At 43.9% G+C, this 24678-nt stretch overlaps 1 protein-coding gene across 1 annotated transcript in view; it reads right to left on the bottom strand.

Moving 5' to 3' along the window:
- Positions 1 to 5: 5 nt before the first annotated feature.
- The window catches only part of LOC139413700 (receptor-type tyrosine-protein phosphatase gamma-like), a 222020-nt gene continuing 197347 nt past the window's right edge, over positions 6 to 24678 (bottom strand). The window contains exons 14-29 of the mRNA XM_071161382.1: positions 16238 to 16329; positions 12007 to 12098; positions 9220 to 9316; positions 9046 to 9128; positions 8744 to 8878; positions 7850 to 7984; positions 6255 to 6427; positions 5891 to 6026; positions 5554 to 5700; positions 5239 to 5332; positions 4868 to 4944; positions 4332 to 4460; positions 4068 to 4214; positions 3622 to 3764; positions 3404 to 3539; positions 6 to 3163 (exon numbers count right to left, since the gene is read on the bottom strand). Of these exons, the coding sequence (XP_071017483.1) occupies positions 3017 to 3163; positions 3404 to 3539; positions 3622 to 3764; positions 4068 to 4214; positions 4332 to 4460; positions 4868 to 4944; positions 5239 to 5332; positions 5554 to 5700; positions 5891 to 6026; positions 6255 to 6427; positions 7850 to 7984; positions 8744 to 8878; positions 9046 to 9128; positions 9220 to 9316; positions 12007 to 12098; positions 16238 to 16329 (1963 nt within the window). The 3' untranslated portion in view covers positions 6 to 3016. The remainder of the gene's footprint in view (positions 3164 to 3403; positions 3540 to 3621; positions 3765 to 4067; positions 4215 to 4331; positions 4461 to 4867; positions 4945 to 5238; positions 5333 to 5553; positions 5701 to 5890; positions 6027 to 6254; positions 6428 to 7849; positions 7985 to 8743; positions 8879 to 9045; positions 9129 to 9219; positions 9317 to 12006; positions 12099 to 16237; positions 16330 to 24678) is intronic.

Raw genomic sequence — 24678 nt, 5'->3', positions numbered from 1 at the left:
CCAGGTTGAAGTACATCAAAACCAATACTTTATTTAATGTATAGCAATACAATTTACGTATTAAATAGCACTATTAAACTTCAATAACATGATATCATATAACAGTACCATAGTAATGCAACACCATGGTACAATCATACAATGACAGAATATAATAAATGGAAAAAACATTTCTTTATCTTCAAGTTTACAAAATAGAATGAATGCTGAACTTGCTTAGATGGATTGAGGCAGCAAACTTTACTCAGTGACTCCCTGGATGTTTTCCATCCATAGCACAAATTGGTCTGATATTCAAAAGGGGAGTAATAACATTCTTTACCCAGACAGAACAAAAAAAGAATCATGGTACCTTATTCCCTATATAGTGCACTCTTTTTCACCAAAAGTATTTTATTTTATCTCTATTGAACTAGGCAAGTCAGCTAAGAACAAAATCCCTATGGGACTCCCAATCACGGCCGGTTGTGATACAGCCTGGAATCGAACCAGGGTCTGTAGTGACGCCTCTAGCACTGAGATGCAGTGCCTTAGAATGCTGCGCCACTCAGGAGCCCAAAAGTATGGCGCTATATAGAGAATAGGGTGCTATTTTAGATGCAGTAATGGACTTGTGCTGGAATGTGATGTCGGTTTATTTGGAGCCTTGGGGCTCTATTCGCTGAAGCGTTACAGATTGCGTTATAGAAATGTAAAGGTCATTTCCGAAATGCAGTGTTTACGTGAATGCAGTCTCCGCTAACGCAGGGACATTGCCTTTGCACTTCTATCAAGTTGTAGCGCTGAACTTCTGCGACACAGATTGAATAGAGCCCTTACTTCCTACATACTCTCCACAAATGCAATGAGTGAGAGTCGGATAATGTTAAAGAAAAAAGCTTAATATGAAAATATAAAGGTCTATGATGATCACACAGCATAGATTATATCTTCCAAGAAGATTGGTCCTTGAAGTAAATATGTACATGACCTTGAAATAGCAAATTACACTAATGTTATAAATGAAATATGTATAAAGCATAAAGTTAATAATAATAACAATAATAGTTACAGGCAAAACATTTTTTTTTGCTGCCAATAACCATTTCGTGACAAATGAGCATGTAGGCTGTGTTTACACAGGCAGTGCTATTCTGATATTTTTTTCACTAATTGGTCTTTCGACCAATCAGATCTGAAAAAGATCTGACGTAAAAAAAATCTAGGATTGGTCAAAAGAGTTAGGCGGCGGTGTAAATGCAGCCATAGTAAGTCAGGACTTTTCTTCAAATGTTGGAGAGTTGTGACTTCATTTAACAAGATACTCGTTGAGAGAGAAGAGCAAAAAATAGGAACAAATAGGAAAATACAGCATGTATGTATCAGTCCAGGGTACAGCTACAGGATACAGTATAGATGGGTAAAGTAGATGTATGTATCAGTCCAGGGTACAGCTACAGGATACAGTATAGATGGGTAAAGTAGATGTATGTATCAGTACAGGGTACAGCTACAGGATACAGTATAGATGGGTAAAGTAGATATTGTGGTTTGGTGTAGGCGTTAGATAAAAACAACCTATTTTAGCCCAGTTAAAACAACATGGAGCAGTATGGACTGACACATTGGACTGGGTTTTAGGATAAAAGCTTCATGTGACACTTGTTTACATTTTGGGCAAACAACTTTGTTGCAATTTCAACCATGTCTTTGGTTATAATGACAGTAAAACACTTCACCCTCCAGATTATGTTTAGACCAAGAACTCCATTCATATGGTAAAATGAAAGCCATGTTTAATATGACGTAAACTCCGTTGTAATGGAACATTTGATGCCAGACGAGTCACATGTAGACCTGGGTTTAGAAACTAACTAGAATCATTTATTAAAACAAAATTGACAATATGGGTCTCAGTGTGTCCAAGCACCAATCCACACAAGGCGAGAGGAGAAATGACAGAGTATACAAAACCAGCTGCTTAATATGATCAAGTATATAGTCATATGGATTACAAAACAATAGAAATCATAATATAAAGCAATGAATGTTCACAGTAGTTGTTGTAATACCACTTTAAAAAAAATCTAAGTAATGGGTACAATTTACAAATAGAATGGAGATATTTGGGTAATAAAGGAATAGTATGTATAATCTACAGATTATAAATGCTCCTGGGATAAGGTGGGTTTTACTGAATAAGGAGCGTTGGGTATACTTTATTTGGATAGTCCTGATAGAGCATCCACAGATGGACTACAGATGGGCATACCATCAACAAACGATCTGTTGATAAGCAACTGCTTGCTAAGGTTACGGTCAGAGTCAGGTATAGAATAAGGTTTAGGGTAAGGGTTAAATTTAGGATTTAGGATTAGGGTTAGGGCTAGTAGAGTTTAAATCTTACTGGTAAATCTGTAGAGCATCTACAGATGGCTACGACAATAAAGTCTTACCGAAGAGTTGACCAGATGATAGTGTTGCAATGCTTGTTAAGTGAGCTGTACTGTCATACACTGAACTCTGATAATCTGCATTGAGAAATCTATTGGACTGGATCATGTTGACCTTCAGGGTTGTCCTTGGTCCTCATTCTTCATTCATTGAAGCTAAAGTCTGTTCTTTGCCACAATCCAAAGAGATCCAATGAGTGTAGAGTACAGTGGAGCCAGGGTCTCGTTAATGGTACTGTATTATCTAACGGGGTTTTAGGCAGTAACACCGACAGTGTAGTGTAAACTGGACAGAGACGCTTTCTTTTTCCTCACGTGAAACAATGTAACAGTTAACAACTCTCAGCAGGATAACAATTAAGACAAACAATTATGAAGAAAAAAATAAATATCAAAAAAGTTTATATCAGTGTAAAAAAGGTAATCAGGTTATTCATTTAACCAATATTTCTGGCTAAAAAGGCCTCAAGGAAAGTCCGCCAAAGTTCTCTTTGTTCCTCAGAGTTGTACAAATTAAGTGCCTTCGGATGATGGTGTGGTCAGTCAGACCAGTAACCAGTCAGACCAGTCATATCAGAGACCAGTCAGACCAGCGACTCCATGCTCTCAGCAGGATCTGATTGGTCAATGATGACCACCACTCCATTAGTGTCCATGTAGATGGGGCTGATCCCACTGTCTCTGCTGCTCACCAGGCTCAGCATGGCCTTGTACAGGTACTGGTACTGCTCCTGGAGACAGACGCACAGGGAGAGAGGAAGACAGAGAGACAAATGTTACAACTTTAAATGATACTTCTAGGTCTATTCTAAGATTGTTGACATGTCAGAATGAGCAATGACAACCACCAAGTGATATCTGTTCCTATGACTGACTGGAGATTTTGCTTAAGTTAAAAAAGTTATTGCTTATTGCCGATTATTGAAGCCTGACAGCACCAATCCTCCTGGCTGGGTCATGGGTGAACTCACTATGTCTGTGAAGACTCCCGGCCTCATGAGGTTGATCATCTTAGCCACCTGATAGACATCCACAGCCCCTTCACTCTCCAACTGCTGAGACAAGGTGGTGAGGGCACACAGAGTCCCTGCAGACACTGCCCCAAATCTACCAGGGACATGGAGGGACATGTTAACACACATACATACTCCTGATATACCAATACATGCATGCCGACAGACACACTTACTCATCGTGTATAATGGTGGGTCCGTCTCGGGTCATAGCCTCCTCTTTGATGACATTGATGAGCTCAAAGGTACCGCTGAGAGGGGCATCGGGGTTGGGCCATTTAGGGCACTGGAAATGTCTCACCTCCAGGACATAGTCATCCTGTTAGAGGGAGAGATATTAGACAAGACAGACAACTAGGACACTGAATATACAGTACCGCTACCTCAGGCCAGCACTGTAGTTTAGCTAAAGCCCATCTGATGACACTTAGTTTGTATTAATGGGAATAATTAACTTCTAAATGTATTCAAATACTACTTTCCTATCTAGCTTGAAGGATCACTCTGGTACACACATGGCCCTGCCATCTGCGTACAGGTATGACAGGGTCTGAGAGGGTTTTATACAATCACACAGGTGAGAGTTTACTTGTGAAAGGTCAAAGGTCAAGGGTTACTGTACCTGCGTGGCCTCCAAGATGAAGTCGTGGATGATGATCTGTTCTTCGTTGGAGAGACACAGTCTGTCCTTGCTGATCAGGGTGACGGTGAAAGCTAGGCAGTTCATTGCCTCCTCTCTGCTCGGCCAGTACACAAACTCATCCTCAGCCTAAATACACATACAGCAGACATACAGGTGTGTAATGTATGTGTGTGTAACCAGGCGAGAACAGTAGAGCGCTACTTGACTAAATGTTGTAACCTTCTGGCCAGCTACTCTACTCACCAAACCATGGTTGTCTGCAAGCATGACGATGATTTGGGCGTTGTGGTCCCAGATCATTCTCCAGAAGTCTGTGGTGGTGTGGGGTAAAGGATGCTGGGTAATGATGAACTCATTACTCCTGTAGTAACCCTGCGTGGCCCATGGTTGAAGATCAATATGTAAGCACTCATACATAGTCAACAACTCAGAAAATCTTCTATAACATGATTACCCAATTACTTTTACGTTGTCTAAACATCAGAAGGTGTCTGTTGGGTTTTGTGTCTATTGTGTCCGTTAGGTTTTACATTTGATCTAAATGAGTTTTAAAAAGTTACGGTCGGAATGTGATGAGTACTGTGTACAGGCCCTTGTCTCAATTTCTCAGTATGAATTATTCCTTATAATAAATAATTTACTATTATTCAGTAAGAGGCTTCACACAATAACAGTTTGAAATGCAGAGTAATTATAATCATCAAGGGAACAGAAGATATCATTAGACGTAGTGTGTGTGGCGAGCATTGTGTGGTGTGTGCGGTATAGCAGTATCATACCATTATGTAGGAGGCATTGATATAGTCTGTGCCTTTCATTCCAGGGAGAGGGGCCAGTCCTACGCGAGCTCGTTCCGCTAGAGCGGGAGAAAAAATACATGCATTCAATCACACCCATGGCGTTAGGGTGCCATGATACAGTACTAGATAATAATGAACATACAGTAATTGTTGCTGTGGCAACTAAAGCACTTTCCCTATGGCATAATAACATGGCTGGGTAAATAAACTCAAACTCTGTCTATAATGTCTCGGGTGAACTGGCAAAGCATGACACCTCATTATCTCACTCAGTGCAGTAGATGATGGAGAATTGACAGAGTAATTGATAATGTAGCCTAGGATAGTATCTATAGAAATACTGTCCTCACATGGAACTACTGAGGAGTTGCGGTTCTTCTCCTTGTTGCAGTCTTTCTGGGCGCTGAAACACTCCACGAAGCTGCCGTTACTCTGGGTCAGCAGCTAGAGAGATAGAGGTAGCAAGACCGTGCTATGAGATAGAAAAATCTCACCACGAACGGGTTTAATGTTTATTATGCGTGTATGTGACATGTATTACAATGTTCAGTACACTGTAGTCCTTCAACTATGGAGTCTCTAAAAGGCTCTATTCCTTATAGTTTGAAAGACATACAGTACGAACTACATTATGCTACACCAAAGGAGGCTGGGGTTCATCATACCCTGAACTGCTTGTCGAGGCGGGTGCGGCCCCCCAGGCCGGGGGTGAGGATGCTGTTGACGTAACCATGGAGCTGCCAGGCGGGTACCTCTGTCTCACTGCCCAGGATGGCCTCCATCAGGGCATCATGGATGAACACATACTGCTCCTATAGTCCAAGGGGAAGGGCAGAGGGAGGAGGAATTAGACTGGAGAGAACCACTGAGCTTATGGAGAAGATCTCTCTAGCTAGTGTAACATTGTGTAGGAGATGACATTCTCTTCGGCAGTTACTGTAGCTGTATGAACTTTGTAGGTTTATCGGAGGTGTCATTTGTCACACACACAAACACACACACCTCTGTCTGGACCAGGTAGTTGCGTTGTGTGCGGATGTGTTTGAGAAAGCCCCAGACGTTGACTGTGCTTTTGTCTTTGATCTGCTGCAGCATGCTGTCGAGGACGATGTACGTACCCGTCCTCCCGACTCCAGCACTATACAACCAAAACACATGTTACCTACTAACTACCACAGGAGACCCATTGAAGGAGCTGTATTACTGATCGTAGACGAGACATCAATGAAAACTAGTGGTGTTTCTGATTACTTCTTATGATGAGGAAGATGATTTTGTGCACTAGGATAGAGCATCGCCCTCTCTGCAGTAAACATGGGCAGAATCCATGTTTAGAGAACATCATTTTTCGAGAGAGCTATTGTACCTGCAGTGCACTAGGACAGGGCCCATGCCAGGTGCGCGTGCTGCAGAGGAGCGCCCTATAAAGGTGAGGACAGGTAGGGTGTATTCCGGAACGCCCATGTCAGGCCACTGGGTGTAGTGATACTGGATCACCATCCGCTCGTTCTGACGCCCCTTCGGGTTGCCCTTCTGACCCTGAAACAACATGGATGACATTTAAGATTGAACTGGTATGTCCACTTGGCAGATACGAAAGAACAAGGCACACAAGGGAAGACCTGCTGGCTAAAGGGCCAATTTCCTTAGGCCTAGTCCAAAAACAATTTCCTTAGGCCTAGTCCAAAAACAATTTCCTTAGGCCTAGTCCAAAAACAATTTCCTTAGGCCTAGTCCAAAAACAATTTCCTTAGGCCTAGCCCAAAAACAATTTCCTTAGGCCTAGCCCAAAAACAATTTCCTTAGGCCTAGTCCAAAAACAATTTCCTTAGGCCTAGTCCAAAAACAATTTCCTTAGGCCTAGTCCAAAAACAATTTCCTTAGGCCTAGTCCAAAAACGATTTCCTTAGGCCTAGTCCAAAAACTATTTCCTTAGGCCTAGTCCAAAAACTATTTCCTTAGGCCTGGTCCAAAAACAATTTCCTTAGGCCTAGTCCAAAAACAATTTCCTTAGGCCTAGTCTAAAAACAATTTCCTTAGGCCTAGTCCAAAAACAATTTCCTTAGGCCTAGTCCATAAACAATTTCCTTAGGCCTAGTCCAAAAACAATTTCCTTAGGCCTAGTCCAAAAACAATTTCCTTAGGCCTAGTCCAAAAACAATTTCCTTAGGCCTAGTCCAAAAACAATTTCCTTAGGCCTAGTCCAAAAACAATTTCCTTAGGCCTAGTCCAAAAACTATTTCCTTAGGCCTAGTCCAAAAACTATTTCCTTAGGCCTGGTCCAAAAACAATTTCCTTAGGCCTAGTCCAAAAACAATTTCCTTAGGCCTAGTCTAAAAACAATTTCCTTAGGCCTAGTCCAAAAACAATTTCCTTAGGCCTAGTCCAAAAACAATTTCCTTAGGCCTAGTCCAAAAACAATTTCCTTAGGCCTAGTCCAAAAACGATTTCCTTAGGCCTAGTCCAAAAACTATTTCCTTAGGCCTAGTCCAAAAACTATTTCCTTAGGCCTGGTCCAAAAACAATTTCCTTAGGCCTAGTCCAAAAACAATTTCCTTAGGCCTAGTCTAAAAACAATTTCATTAGGCCTAGTCCAAAAACAATTTCCTTAGGCCTAGTCCAAAAACAATTTCCTTAGGCCTAGTCCAAAAACAATTTCCTTAGGCCTAGTCCAAAAATAATTTCCTTAGGCCTAGTCCAAAAACAATTTCCTTAGGCCTAGTCCAAAAACAATTTCCTTAGGCCTAGTCCAAAAACAATTTCCTTAGGCCTAGTCCAAAAACAATTTCAATGGAGGATTTCTATTGAACATGATTCTTAGTGATTTTATCCAGGACTCAGTTTAATGTGTGTCTGGGGAAAGCAGCCCTAAGCGGAGGTGTCCCCAACACAAGCACTATGGACAAACATCTCAGTAGTACTGTAGACGCACTGTACGGGTATTGTAGCACTGGGACATACCTTTTTGACTTTGGTGTTCCGTATGAGGAATTGTCTCAGTGTGTAACAGGCGTGAACTTTAGTACTCTTTAGAGTCACCACAATGTTGCCATACTCCTCACTGCTCTCTGTGGGCCAGTATTGGTCACATTTTCTCTGTGAAAGACAACAGTATTAATCTAATCTTCTCTGAAAAAGACAACGGTATTAATCTAATCTTCTCTGAAAGAGACAACAGTATTAATCTAATCTTCTCTGAAAAAGACAACAGTATTAATCTAATCTTCTCTGAAAAAGACAACAGTATTAATCTAATCTTCTCTGAAAAAGACAACAGTATTAATCTAATCTTCTCTGAAAAAGACAACAGTATTAATCTAATCTTCTCTGTGAAAGACAACAGTATTAATCTAATCTTCTCTGAAAAAGACAACAGTATTAATCTAATCTTCTCTGTGAAAGACAACAGTATTAATCTAATCTTATCTGAAAAAGACAACAGTATTAATCTAATCTTCTCTGTGAAAGACAACAGTATTAATCTAATCTTCTCTGAAAAAGACAACAGTATTAATCTAATCTTCTCTGAAAAAGACAACGGTATTAATCTAATCTTCTCTGAAAGAGACAACAGTATTAATCTAATCTTCTCTGAAAAAGACAACAGTATTAATCTAATCTTCTCTGTGAAAGACAACAGTATTAATCTAATCTTCTCTGAAAAAGACAACAGTATTAATCTAATCTTCTCTGTGAAAGACAACAGTATTAATCTAATCTTCTCTGAAAAAGACAACAGTATTAATCTTAACTTCCCTGTCAAACAACAATATGATACGCTCTTTAAAAGCCAGCTGTATATCATCCATTGTGAAAGACAACAGTAACACCAACAGTCAGAGAGAGACCACCTACCCTTCCTTTCTCTACCAGGTTGGTGATCATGACGATGATACCGGTGTTCTGTTCCCACACCATCCTCCAGAAGTCCTCGAACGTGGACTTGAGAGGGCCCTGGGCGGCGATGTAGGCCTTGGGATGGTTGTAACCCTGTTGAGAGGAGACGAGGGGCTGAGTGACAGCAGTACACTCACACAGAGCGCAAGTACAGTACACATAAGGTGAGTACCAGAGCATATATAATGACAGAGAACACAGCATACATAAAAACACTTAGAATAGCAACTAAATCCATCTAAAGCAGTTGGTTGACCTACATCTACATAGTTAGCGTTCATGTAGTCACTGTGTTTAGCATCCTTGCCAGCCAGGGGTCGTAACTTCACCCTACTGTGATCGTCTGGGAGATAGATGAAAGGAATATTAGTCTCATTCTGCATTGCCTTTTTAACATCACACACGAATATAACAGGCTGTCAGTGTTGACTTACAGGCCACGATGTTGATGTATCTGTTTTTGTGCTTGTTGTCAGGATGATTGGAATGTTCTGCAGTGATCTTAAGGTCCACCGTACAACGCTGAACCTCCTAGGGAGAGAGAGGTCAAGAGGGGAAGAAAACTATTTATTTTTCAAACAGCAAATGGTCTGATCAGTTAATATCAAATGGTCTGATATGTTTGAAATATATTATTATCATACGGTTTGTATAGTTGTGTGTGTATCCATACTAGAGGTCGACCGATTATGATTTTTCAACGCCGATACCGATTATTGGAGGACCAAAAAGCCGTACCGATTAATCGGACGATTTATTTATTTGTAATAATAACAATTACAACAATACTGAATGAACACTTATTTTAACTTAATATAATACATCAATAAAATCAATTTAGCCTCATGTAAATAATGAAACATGTTCAATTTGGTTTACATAATGCAAAAACAAAGTGTTGGAGAAGAAAGTAAAAGTGCAATATGTGCTATGTAAGAAAGCTAACGTTTCAGTTCCTTGCTCAGAACATGAGAACATATGAAAGCTGGTGGTTCCTTTTAACATGAGTCTTCAATATTCCCAGGTAAGAAGTTTTAGGTTGTAGCTATTATAGGACTTATAGGACTATTTCCCTCTATACCATTTGTATTTCATTAACCTATGACTATTGTATGCTCTTATAGGCACTTTAGTATTGCCAGTGTAACAGTATAGCTTCCGTCCCTCTCCTCGCTCCTCCCTGAGCTCGAACCAGCAACACAACGATAACAGCCACCATCGAAGCAGCGTTACCCATGCAGAGCAAGGGAAACAACCACCCCAAGGCTCAGAGCGAGTGACGTTTGATACGCTATTAGCGCGCACTAACTAGCCAGCCATTTCACTTCGGTTACACCAGCCTCATCTCGGGAGCTGATAGGCTTGAAGTCATAAACGGCGCAATGCTTGACGCACAACGAAGAGCTGCTGGCAAAACGCACAAAAGTGCTGTTTGACTGAATGTTTACAGGCCTGCTTCTGCCTACCACCGCTCAGTCAGATACTTAGATACTTGTATGCTCAGTCAGATTATATGCAACGCAGGACACGCTAGATAATGTCTAGTAATATAATCAACCATGTGTAGTTAACTAGTGATTATGATTGATTGTTTTTTGGCTTACTGCATTCGCGTAACAGGCAGTCTCCTTGTGGAGTGCAACGAGAGAGAGGCAGGTCGTTATTGCGTTGGACTAGTTAACTGTAAGGTTGGAAGATTGGATCCCCCGAGCTGACAAGGTGAAAATCTGTCGTTCTGCCCCTGAACAAGGCAGTTAACCCACCGTTCCTAGGCCGTCATTGAAAATAAGAATGTTCTTAACTGACTTGCTTAGTTAAATTAGTATAAAAAAAGAATTTAAAAAAATTGGCAAATCGGCGCCCAAAAATACAGATTTCTGTGATTGTTATGAAAACTTGAAATCGGCCCTAATTAATCGGCCAATCTGATTAATCAGTCGACCTCTAATCCATACATCTGGGACAATTAGCCTAGTCTTGCGGCTGTATGTCTGTACTCTGTTTGATTGACATAGTATGAATAATGTAGGTTCACCTGCACCCACCTGTGTGCGTCTGTGTGTCTGTGTGCAGTGCGTGCAGTGTGTTCCCTCTGGAGAAGTGTTAGCTTTGAGCCTCCACCTGATCACAGAGACAGTGTGTTCCTGTCCAGCCAACCAGCAACTAGACTGTTAATTAACCTGCCTCACACTCAGCCATCTGCTCCACAACACACACTTCTTTCAGTATAAATACACCGAACAAAAATATTAAAAGCAACACGTAAAGTGTTGGTCCCATGTTTCATGAGGTGAAATAAAAGATCCCAGAAATGTTCCATACGCACGAAAAGCTTATTTCTCTCAGATTTTGTGCACAAATTTGTTTACATCCCTGTTAGTGAGGATTTCTCTTTTTCCAAGATAATCCAACCACCTGAGAGGTGTGGCGTATCAAGAAGATGTTTAAACGGCATGATCATTACACAGGTACACCTTGTTGCTGAGGAAAATAAAAAGGGCACTCCAAAATGTGCAGTTTTGTCACACAACACAATGCCACAGATATCTCAAGTTGAGGGAGCATGTAATTGGCATGCTGACTACAGGAATGTCCACCAGAGCTGTTGCCAGATAATTTCATGTTAATTTCTCTCTCATAAACTGCCTCCAATGTCGTTTTAGAGAATTTGGCAGTACGTCCAACCGTCCTCACAACCGCAGACCACGTGTAACCACACCAGCCCAGGAGCTCCATATCCGGCTCCTTCACCTGCGGGATCCTTTGAGACCAGCCGCCCGGACTGCTGATGACACTGAGGAGTATTTCTGTCTGTAATAAAGCCCTTTTGTGGGGAAGAACTCATTCTGATTGGCTAGGCCTGGCTCCCCAGTGGGTGGGCCTATGCTGCGCTCCTGCCCAGTCATGTGAAATCTATAGATTAGGGCCTAATGGATTTCTTTTAATTGACTGATTTCCTGAAATGAACTGTAAATCAGTCAAATCGTTGTATTTATATATTTTTTCAGTATACATACTGCACATGCCCTGTACACATGTCATAGTGTTTACACAAACATAGGCAGTACTGTACACACCTACACACTCACAGACATAGGCAGTAATGTACACAACTACACAAACAGAAAACATAAACCTGAATATCATAGACTCAGACACACACTCCCCCTCAACAATCGCAGAAAGGCTGAGAGATCAAAATGTATTGTGTTACTTCCTACCTCAAACTCCTCAGAGAACCCGTGCAAGTTGTTGGAGTAGAGTTCCATGATGTGTTTGATGAACTGCCTGACAGGGATGGCATCCATGTCATCTGTAGGAAGACATACCACACTTAGAAAGACACAAATGTGGACATACCACACTTAGAAAGACACTAATGTGGACATACCACACTTAGAAAGACACAAATGTGGACATACAACACTTACAAATACACAAATGTGGACATACAACACTTAGAAAGACACAAAATGTGGACATACCACACTTAGAAAGACACAAATGTGGACATACCACACTTAGAAAGACACTAATGTGGACATACCACACTTAGAAAGACACAAATGTGGACATACAACACTTACAAATACACAAATGTGGACATACAACACTTAGAAAGACACAAAATGTGGACATACCACACTTAGAAAGACACAAATGTGGACATACCACACTTAGAAAGACACAAATGTGGACATACCACACTTAGAAAGACACAAATGTGGACATACCACACTTAGAAAGACACAAATGTGGACATACCACACTTAGAAAGACACAAATGTGGACATACCACACTTAGAAAGACACAAATGTGGACATACCACACTTAGAAAGACACAAATGTGGACATACCACACTTAGAAAGACACAAATGTGGATATATCACACTTCTTCACAATGGCAGAGAGAGAGTGACTTTCTTTGGCAATGTTAACATATGTTTCCCAAGCCAATAACGCGCCTTGAATTGAATTGAGTGAGTGTGTGACCGAGCGTGTGACACACTGACACAAACAAAATCTAAATTTAGATCAATTTTAAATTCAGGCTATAACATCAAAATGTGGAAAAAGTCCAGGGGTGTGAATACTTTGTGAAGGTGTAAATAACAATATTAATATCCTGTCTAGAACCTCCCTCCGTTTGTAACTGCTTCCATATTTCAGACAGACAAATGAAAGAGCAGGTATTTTAATATCCCTTCAGCCTGTATCCCTTAGATTTCCAACGTACCACTGCGCTACTCTAGTGTGGCACAGCATTACAAATGAACCAGCAATCTGCTAGGCGTTCACTGCCTCTCCAACAGACACTTTCAGAGAACAACATATATGGGGCCAAACGTCTCAGAGTAGGAGTGCTGCTCTAGGATCAGGTCCTCCCTGTCCATTATATCTCATTCAATGTGATCTAAAAGGCAAAACTGATCCTAAATCGCACATCCCACACAGCCTCCCACTGAGACTAATTAACTACCCCAGTAGTACAGATATAAATAACACATGTCACGCATCATCATCATCATCACACACTGAAATGCTTGACCGAGATTCTTACAGATAAAAAGGATGAATGTGTGGACACATCTAGACTTGTTGTCGTTTATGTTGAGAAGAACACTGAATAGCCATGTCACACAGAGCGATGGGAATCACACCACAGCTAGACCAGTCACTGGCGGACAAAGAGCCATAATTGTCTAATATGGATGTTTAGAGGGGGTGGCATCTGTGTCAGATGAGCCACATCAGTCCCAAATTATCCATTAGGGAGGAGAGGTGATGGGGAGGCTACTGTCACACAGAGAAAGCCATCAGGACAAAGGGTGTGTGTGTGTGTGTGTTTGTGTGGACAGACGAAACAGCTGCTGGGTTTGTCTGCTGATGCTGGTGTGTGATATTACAGCCAATACACACTCCCAGCTGGGTCCACTGACAGACAGGCACTCCCTGACTCACTTCAATGGTTATATGGTTAAAGGTGATTGGGGGATTGTTTGAGTGTCCATTTGTCAACCGTCTTCCATTTATACACTAATTAATGGAGCTGATTAAAATACTATGGGCACATTTGGATTTGCTAGAACTGTGCAGCTGTGCACACATTTAGCCTTTATTCAGGAAAGAAGGGATGTGATGAAAGGTGGAACAAAGACATTCATGTGCAGGCAGGCAAACACACTAGACCAGCTGTGTCAGAGTTTTGGCTCCATGCACCCCCTCTCTCCGTTTTCTTCCTGCTCATTAAACACCTCACATTACAGTCCAGTGGGGGGATGGATTTAGCATTTCAGACGCTGTACAACAATCACAGTTCTATAAACACAACACTCTGTTCTCTGAGATGGTATATTAACTTGTCTGTACAGAAAGAAGCAGTTCGTCTCCACATTGAGGAGAAAAGAGAGGAAGTGGGGGAGAGAGCGCGTGAGCAAGGAATGGGGACAGTGAGATAGCGAGCGAGGAAGGGGGACAGAGCGTGTGCGCGAGGAAGGGGGACAGGGAGATAGCGAGCGAGGAAGGGGGACAGAGCGTGCGTGTGAGGAAGGATGACAGGGAGATAGCGAGCGAGGAAGGGGGACAGAGCGTGCGAGAGGAAGGGGGACAGGGAGATAGCGAGCGAGGAAGGGGGACAGAGCGTGCGTGCGAGGAAGGGGGACAGGGAGATAGCGAGCGAGGAAGGGGGACAGGGAGATAGCGAGCGAGGAAGGGGGACAGTGAGATAGCGAGCGAGGAAGGGGGACAGAGTGTGCGCGCAAGAATGGGGACAGGGAGATAGCGAGCGAGGAAGGGGGACAGAGCGTGCGTGCGAGGAATGGGGACAGGGAGATAGCGAGCGAGGAAGGGGGACAGAGCGCGCGCGCGAGGAATGGGGACAGGGAGATAGCGAGCGAGGAAGGGGGACAGAGCGTGCGAGCGAGGAAGCGGGACAGGGAGATAGCGAGCGAGGAAGGGGGACAGAGCGTGCGCGCGAGAATGGGGACAGGGAGACAGCGAGCGAGGAAGGGGGACAGAGCATGCGTGCGAGGAATGGGGACAGTGAGATAGCGAGCGAGGAAGGGGGACAGAGCGTGTGCGCGAGGAAGGGGGACAGGGAGATAGCGAGCGAGGAAGGGGGACAGAGCGTGCGTGTGAGGAAGGATGACAGGGAGATAGCGAGCGAGGAAGGGGGACAGGGAGATAGCGAGCGAGGAAGGGGGACAGTGAGATAGCGAGCGAGGAAGGGGGACAGAGTGTGCGCGCGAGAATGGGGACAGGGAGATAGCGAGCGAGGAAGGGGGACAGAGCGTGCGTGCGAGGAATGGGGACAGGGAGATAGCGAGCGAGGAAGGGGGACAGAGCGCGCGCGCGAGGAATGGGGACAGGGAGATAGCGAGCGAGGAAGGGGGACAGAGCGTGCGAGCGAGGAAGCGGGACAGGGAGATAGCGAGCGAGGAAGGGGGACAGAGCGTGCGCGCGAGAATGGGGACAGGGAGACAGCGAGCGAGGAAGGGGGACAGAGCATGCGTGCGAGGAAGGGGGACAGGGAGATAGCGAGCGAGGAAGGGGGACAGAGCGTGCGCGCGAGGAAGGGGGACAGAGCGTGCGCGCGAGGAAGGGGGACAGAGCGTGCGAGCGAGGAAGGGGGACAGAGCGTGCGTGCGTGCGAGGAAGGGAGACAGGGAGATAGCGAGCGAGGAAGGGGGACAGGGAGATAGCGAGCGAGGAAGGGGGACAGGGAGATAGCGAGCGAGGAAGGGGGACAGAGCGTGCGTGTGTGCGAGGAAGGGGGAGAGAGCGTGCGCGCGAGGAATGGGGACAGGGAGATAGCGAGCGAGGAAGGGGGACAGAGCGAGCGAGGAAGGGGGACAGAGCGAGCGAAGGTGGGGGGAAAGAGAGAAAAGAGACAAAAGCAGAATGGATGGAGAGTCAATACAGACATCAGCTGGGTTCTTTAAGTTAACCATCATTGCTTTGAACTGGGCCGTAGTGCCATAGTCCCTCTGATTCCCTGAGAGTCTGCTCTCTTTAAAGGAACGCTATGCACTACACACAGCACTGTCTTCTCATTGTGTTATTGACCAGGTGCCTCTACACTGGGCTCTCTCAGAGAAGAACCCTCTCACATCACTCCTAATAGAGCAGGTCACAAGCACTTTTACATGCACTCAGGGTGTAAGCCACTGAGTAAAATTGAAGTAGATTGGCCCATTCAAAAGTATTAAACTCACACTAGAAACTCACACTAGAATGTATCCTAACAAGAGCAGATGATGACTAACAAAGAAAAAGGAGTGTGGACAAAAACATTGACAAGAGAATGGTCACAGAATGGTTGTGGCTACTATAAAAAACTACCAGGAAGGGGCTGGGCAATAGTTTGTAAACACAGAAATATTGCTAAAGCAGGTTGGATTGAATTGGGCTCTCATGTGTGTTATGGTGTGTTAAAGAAGGTGTGTCTTACCTGGGATGGGGATGACAGGGATGTTCTCATTGGCCACCACCCTGGGAGAACTACTGTCCTCCACATAGAAGTGAGCTGTCTGGAAAAACCTCCTGTAGATTAACACAGAAGAGGAGAGATAGCCCAACATCACCACACAGAAGAGAGGAGAGGTAACATCACCACCAGTACCACACAGAGGAGAGGAGAGGTAACATCACCACCAGTACCACACAGAGGAGAGTAAACCCGACATCACCACCAGTACCACACAGAGGAGAGTAAACCCAACATCACCACCAGTACCACACAGAGGAGAGTAAACCCAACATCACCACCAGTACCACACAGGGGAGAGTAAACCCAACATCACCACCAGTACCACACAGAGGAGAGTAAACCCAACATCACCACCAGTAAAAATGATGCTATTAAAAAAAAGTTTGCAGCGCATCAACTCTTCATTTAACGGATTACAGTTTGAATCGGACAGCAGCCAATCAAATTGTGCCAGCTGAGAAAAAGTTGTGCGTGGCAGTGCAGGGGAATGTCGGTGGGTGAATACAGTCGGAGCCCATGGAAAGATGATACACAAATTATTATTTTCGGATATAAAGACGGTGCTGTATCAACAAAAAACAGATTGCAACTTGCAAAACATGCAGGAAGAAAATTACACAAGGAGGCGCAACAATTTCCAACTTTGTTCAACATTTGAAGCTGCACAAAGAACGGTAAGTCGTGGCTAATATAGCTTTGCATGTGTAGCATGTAGGCTAACAGGTTAAATCAATGAGCCTTCACACAGTCAGTCAGTGCGGGAACGTGATAATTGCACCCAAGATTGAGGTACAACTGGCTAGGCAGTTGGTAGCCTAAATCCTGCCTGATGTTAGTGCAGTTCCTAAAACCATTGACATACGTGAGCCTACTGTAACCACACAGACAGAGTGTGTGTGTGCTAAGGTGGTGCGATTGTGTACAAGCCTACATCGCCCAATTGCGCCCCATAGCGATCCTCGGTCACTATTGGGGGGGGGGGGGGGGTTCTTTTTCATGGCTACCCATGTATTTCCATGGAAATATGTTTAAGCATTCAAGAGTTTTTCTTTATTTTTACTATTTTATACATTGTAGAATAATAGTGAAGACATAAAAACTATGAATTAACACATATGGAATGATGGAATGATGATGATGTAAAAATGTTAAACAAATCAAAATATATTTATATTTTGGATTCTTCAATGTAGCCAACCTTTGCCTTGATGACAGCTTTGCACACTCTTGGCATTCTCTCAACCATATTCACCTGGAATGCTTTTTCAACCGTCTTGAAGGAGCTCCAACATATGCTGAGCACTTGTTGGCTGCTTTTTCTTTACTCTGCGGTCCAACTCATCCCAAACCATCTTAAATGGGTTGAGGTCGGGGGATTGTGGAGGCCAGGTCATCTGATGCAGCACTCCATCACTCTCTTGGTCAAATAGCCCTTACACCGCCTGGAGGTGTGTTTTGGGTCATTGTCCTGTTGAAAATCAAATGATAGTCCCACTAAACCAGATGGGTTGGCGTATTGCTGCATAAGCCTGTGGTAGCCATGCTGGTTAAGTGTGCATTGAATTCTAAATAAATCACGAAAGTGTCACCAGCAAAGCACCATCACACCTCCTCTTCCATGCTCCACGGTGGGAACCACACATGCAGAGATCATCCTTTCAACAACTCTGCGTCTCACAAAGAGACGTTTGTTGGTACCAAAAATCTTACATTTGGACACATCAGACCAAAGGATATATATTCCACCGATCTAATATCCATTGCTCATGTTTCTTTGCCCAGGCAAGTTTGTTCTTCTTATTGGTGTCCTTTAGTAGTGGTTTCATTGCAGCAATTTGACCATGAAGGCCTGATTCACGCAGTCTCCTCTGAACAGTTGATGTTGAGACGTGTCTGTTACTTGAACTCTGTGAAGCATTTATTTGGGCTGCAATTTGAGGTGCAGTAAATTGCCGATATCTGAGGCTGGTCACTCTAACGAACTTATCATCTCCAGCAGAGGTAACTCTGGGTCTTCCATTCCTGTGGTGGTCCTCATGACAGCCAGTTTCAGCATAGCGCTTCATGTTTTTTGCGACTGCACTTGAAGAAACTTTCACATTTTCCGGACTGACTGCCCTTCATGCCTTAAGGTAATGATGGACTGTCATTTCTCTTTGCTTATTTGATCTGTTCTTGACATAATATGGACTTCGTCTTTAACCAAATTGGGCAATCTTCTGTATACCACCCCCCTACCTTGTCACAACACAACTGATTGGCTCAAATGCATTATGAAGGAAATAAATAATAATGTTTTAACAAGGCACACCTGTTAATTGAAATGCATTCCATGTGACTACCTCATTAAGCAGGTTGAGAGAATGCCAAACGTGTGCAAAACTGGTACTGTATATTTAAAACTATCATGTTAATGCAAAACATGTTTTGTTATAGATCCTTGATAAATGATGTGTGTCTTTGTAGCCTACCTGCCTCAGAGATGTGGAACTGGCCACTGCCGTTATATTCTGTGAGCTAAAAAGAAATCAGCCAAGACCTCAGAAAATAAAATTGTAGAACTCCACAACTCTGGTTCATCCTTGAGAGCAATTTCTAAACCCCTGATGGTACCAAGTTCATCTGCACAAACAATAGTACACAAGCATAAACACCATGGGACCATGCAGCTGTCATACTGCTCAGGGAGGAGACTCGTTCTGTCTCCTGGAGATGAACGTACTTTGGTGCAAAAAGTGAAAACAAATTCCAGAACAACAGCAAAGGACCTTGTGAAGATGCTGGAGGAAACGGGTACAAAAGTATCTATATCCACAGTAAAACGTGTCCTATATCAACATAACCTGACAGGCCGCTCTGCAAGGAAGAACCCACTGCTTCAAAACCGCCATAAAAAAGCCAGACTACGGTTTGCAACTGCACATGGGGACAAAGACCATACTTTTTGGAGAAATGTCCTCTGGTCTGATGAAACAAAAATAGAACTGTTTGGCCATAATGACCATCGTTATGTTTGGAGGAAAAAGGGGGAGGCTTGCAAGCTGAAGAACACCATCCCAACCGTGAAGCACGGGGGTGGAGGCATCATGTTGTGGGGCTGCTTTGCTGCAGGAGGGACTGGTGCACTTTACAAAATAGATGGTATCATGAGGAAAGGAAAATTATGTGGATATATTGAAGCAACATCTCAAGACATCAGTCAGGAAGTTAAAGCTTGGTCACAAATGGGTCTTCCAAATGGACAATGACCCCAAGCATACTTCTAAAGTTGTGGCAAAATCGCTTAAGGACCACAAAGTCAAGGTATTGGAGTGGCCATCACAAAGCCCTGACCTCAATCCTTTCGAAAGGTTGTGGCCAGAACTGAAAAAGCGTGTGCGAGCAAGGAGGCCTACAAATCCGACTCAGTTACACCAGCTCTGTCAGGAGGAATGTGCCAAAATTCACCCAACTTATTGTGGTAAGCTTGTGGAAGGCCACCCACAACATTTGACCCAAGTTAAACAATTTAAAGGCAATGCTACCAAATACTAATTGAGTGTATGTAAACTTCTGGAATGTGATGAAAGAAATAAAAGCTGAAATAAATCATTCTCTCTACTATTATTCTGGCATTTCACATTCTTAAAATAAAAGTGGTGATCTTAACTGACCTAAGACAGGGCATTTTTACTAGGATTAAATGTTAGTAATTGTGAAAAACTGAGTTTAAATGTATTTGGCTAAGGTGTATGTATACTTCCGACTTCAACTGTAGGTTCTTTGTTTAATTCCATTTAAGAAACGTTTTGCAACAGAATCTGGTGTAATGAATACAGGTAACCCTTCATTTGAGTTACTCACTCTGTAGACAGCATTTATACATTTACGTTATACTTTTGAGGCATTAGCACACTTTACTTTTATTCATTTACAGACCTTTAATTACTATTTTTATGCACTATGGTTATTGACTTCTCTAACTTTGTAATAAAAACTAAGTTTGCCAAAATAAACCTCCTAATAATTGCACTTCACCCTAATCAATTGTCTCTCATGCCTGCTTGGTCCTTCCCGTACACAGTTGTCATTATAATGACATCATTGTATCCGTTTTAGCTAACACAAATTGGCACTCGGATAGGCCCGGATCTGGATCCAACCAGGTCTATAGGGAACAGGTGTAGTTTTCCTCTGGTCTGTTCGTAACAGGTCTCTCTATATAAAAACATGTATTTATGCATATTGGGTCCAGGTGGGAAAGCCCCAGGTCCATTTCAGAACGGGTCCAAAAAGTTGAAAGACCTCTAGTATTAAAGACCTCTAGTATTAACACAACATATCGTCATCATTCTTAGGTTGTTGTTAGCAGCAAGGTGGTGAATATAATTACACAGACAGAGCTGCCAGTTACATTACAGATAAAATGCCCAGGGTGGTTAGAACCAGCCCTATTTACAAGCCTGCTGATGTTATTTACATTTGACATTTTAGTAATTTTGCAGACACTTATCTAGAGCAAATTAGGGGAGTAAATAGGGTTCAGAGCCTTGCTCAAGGGCACGTCGGCAGATTTGTCACATAGTTGGCTTGGGGATTCGAACCAGCGACCTTTTGGTCAATGACCCAACGGTCTTAACCACTAGGCTTCCTGCCGGACACACAGTAATGACTCAATAGATGATGACCACCAGAGTACACAACAACACCCTGCTGGAATAAGGTACACGCACACACACAGCCTTCTGTAAATGCGCACAGCCTCCTGTAAACGTGCACAGCCTCCTGTAAACGCGCACAGCCTCCTGTAAACGCTCACGGCCTCCTGTAAACGCTCACGGCCTCCTGTAAACGCGCACAGCCTCCTGTAAACACACACACACACACAGCCATCTGTAAACGCGCACAGCCTTCTGTAAACGCGCACAGCCTTCTGTAAACGCGCACAGGCTCCTGTAAACGCGCACAGCCTCCTGTAAACGCGCACAGCCTCCTGTAAACATGCACAGCCTCATGTAAACACACACAGCCTCCTGTAAACACGCACAGCCCCATGTAAACACGCACAGCCTCCTGTAAACACATACAGTCTCCTGTAAACACATACAGTCTCCTGTAAACTAAACACGCACAGCCTTCTGTAAACTAAACACGCACAGCCCCCTGTAAACACATACAGTCTCCTGTAAACACACACAGCCCTCTGTAAACACATATAGCCTCCTGTAAACACATACAGTGAGCTGACCATATAAACTGCATGCACACATGACCATTAGTCGCTTTGGTTAAAAGCGTCTGCTAAATGGCATTTATGAGCCTTGGCCCATGACTCCTACATAACAAACAGCAGGACTAGAAAGAGCCCTGGCAGTCTCTCTCTGCCTCCAACATGTACACAAGCACAATGACTAGCTAGTCTCTAGTCTAGGCATATTTCTCTAAAGCTCTCATTTTGTCAGAAGCATTTTGAAATGTCACCCAACTTCTTCTGTGTCTAGAAGCCTGAGAGAGAAGGGAAGACCGACAACGAGGAGAAAAGGAGTGTTGCAGCCTACTGCAGTGGCAGGGGTCACTATCTGACCTTACAAAGCCTTCACCGGCACTCACACAGAAACAAATCCATGCCCTATACACCAGCTTTTCCTACCTGGGTTCCCCCTATCAGTATGTCTAGTGACGTTCCCCCTACCAGTATGTCTAGTGACGTTCCCCCTATCAGTATGTCTAGTGACGTTCCCCCTACCAGTATGTCTACTGATGTTCCCCCTATCAGTATGTCTACTGATGTTCCCCCTATCAGTATGTCTACTGACGTTCCCCCTACCAGTATGTCTAGTGACGTTCCCCCTACCAGTATGTCTACTGACGTTCCCCCTATCAGTATGTCTACTGATGTTCCCCCTACCAGTATGTCTACTGATGTTCCCCCTATCAGTATGTCTAGTGACGTTCCCCCTACCAGTATGTCTAGTGACATTCCCCCTACCAGTATGTCTAGTGACATTCCCCCTACCAGTATGTCTAGAGACATTCCCCCTACCAGTATGTCTAGTGACGTTCCCCCTACCAGTATGTCTAGTGACATTCCCCCTACCAGTATGTCTAGTGACATTCCCCCTACCAGTATGTCTACCTACCTGTACTTGATGCAGAGGAGAGAGCAGATGCTGGTCATTCTTGTCGAGAGAGGAAGGGAAATAAAATAGGAGAGAGTGGCCTAAAAGCATTTGTAGAAAGAGAGGGGGAGGGAGGCAGAGTGAGAGAGAGGGAAAGACAGAGAGAAAGAAATGAATTGAATCGAGAGAGAAAGAAAGAAAGCGAGAGAGCGAGAGATTGAAGATATGAGGGGAGTGGTCTCCCCTGCCCCCCTCCACCCCTGCCCCCCAGGCTAATGACTCCCTGAGGGAGAAGATGTGGTGTGGCTAGCTAACTAACTAACCAGCCGTTCAACACCTCCCTTACACCGGGGGAGGGGGGGGGGCTCATTTAGAAACAGAGAGAGTGGGATGTATGGAAAGAAGTAGTGATAGAAGGATGAGATCTTGTCATTGGACAAAATGATCCTCCAAACAGACTGGCCTACCTTTTCCCCTAGCAAATATATACATCATTTTCCCCTTTAAACCTCTGTGTGACATATACGAGCTCCCTCTAACCATGTCCTCAAGCCCTCCAGATGGAGCCCTCCCCTTTAAACCTCTGTGTGACATATACGAGCTCCCTCTAACCATGTCCTCAAGCCCTCCAGATGGAGCCCTCCCCTTTAAACCTCTGTGTGACATATACGAGCTCCCTCTAACCATGTCCTCAAGCCCTCCAGATGGAGCCCTCCCCTTTAAACCTCTGTGTGACATATACGAGCTCCCTCTAACCATGTCCTCAAGCCCTCCAGATGGAGCCCTCCCCTTTAAACCTCTGTGTGACATATACGAGCTCCCTCTAACCATGTCCTCAAGCCCTCCAGATGGAGCCCTCCCCTTTAAACCTCTGTGTGACATATACGAGCTCCCTCTAACCATGTCCTCAAGCCCTCCAGATGGAGCCCTCCCCTTTAAACCTCTGTGTGACATATACGAGCTCCCTCTAACCATGTCCTCAAGCCCTCCAGATGGAGCCCTCCCCTTTAAACCTCTGTGTGACATATACGAGCTCCCTCTAACCATGTCCTCAAGCCCTCCAGATGGAGCCCTCCCCTTTAAACCTCTGTGTGACATATACGAGCTCCCTCTAACCATGTCCTCAAGCCCTCCAGATGGAGCCCTCCCCTTTAAACCTCTGTGTGACATATACGAGCTCCCTCTAACCATGTCCTCAAGCCCTCCAGATGGAGCCCTCCCCTTTAAACCTCTGTGTGACATATACGAGCTCCCTCTAACCATGTCCTCAAGCCCTCCAGATGGAGCCCTCCCCTTTAAACCTCTGTGTGACATATACGAGCTCCCTCTAACCATGTCCTCAAGCCCTCCAGATGGAGCCCTCCCCTTTAAACCTCTGTGTGACATATACGAGCTCCCTCTAACCATGTCCTCAAGCCCTCCAGATGGAGCCCTCCCCTTTAAAAGCAATTACTGTCTTAATAACGTTTTGATGCAACTCAGATCTACTGTGAACCAACAACAATATAACCTATTGAGACAATAGAGTCATAAAAACGGATTGGATCTAATAAGTGATCACAATATTCGCTGTAGTGAAAAGTGGAGAAAAAAAGTGATGCTGAACTAATGACGACCATGTTTGCATAACTCCATTAGGAATAGCTATTTTCTGAAAAATGTATTTTAATCTCCCCCATTGTCTCCTTCCCTTCTGTCAGCAGGGATGGGGGAGTGTAAGAAAGAGATGAGACGAGAGGAAGGATTGAGAGAGTGCTGGTACTAAGGCACCACTCAACGAGCTGTATAGGGCCATAAGCAAACAGATGCGTCGCTCCTAGTGGCCGGGGTTTTTAATGCAGGGAAACTAAAATACATTTCACCCCATTTTTACCAGCATGTCACCTGTGCAACCAGAGCCGACAAAACTCTAGCCCACCTTTACTCTACACACAGAATCGCATACAAAGCTCTTCCCCGCTCTCCATTTGGCAAATCTGACCATAATTCTATCCTCCTGATTCCTGCATACAAGCAAAAACTCAAACAGGAAGTACCAGTGACTCGCTCAATACGGAAGTGGTCAGATGAAGCAGATGCTACACTACAGGACTGTTTTACTAGCACAGAATGGAATTTGTTCCCAGGATTCATCCGATAACATTGAGGTATTTACCACAACAACAATATCTGATGTATTTGGCACACAGAAAAACACATTGTCAACATCAAACCAGCTTCCCCTTACACAATAATGTTTCTGCATGTGTGCTGTTGGTGAGACTACTTGTCTCACCTCGCTGGCTATCAGGTCAACAAAGCAGT

This window comes from Oncorhynchus clarkii, chromosome 7 (assembly GCF_045791955.1).
Source record: "Oncorhynchus clarkii lewisi isolate Uvic-CL-2024 chromosome 7, UVic_Ocla_1.0, whole genome shotgun sequence".
NCBI classification, from domain to species: Eukaryota; Metazoa; Chordata; class Actinopteri; order Salmoniformes; family Salmonidae; genus Oncorhynchus; species Oncorhynchus clarkii.
Note: the sequence above shows the minus strand (reverse complement) of the source record. Positions and strands in the feature narration are given on the sequence as shown.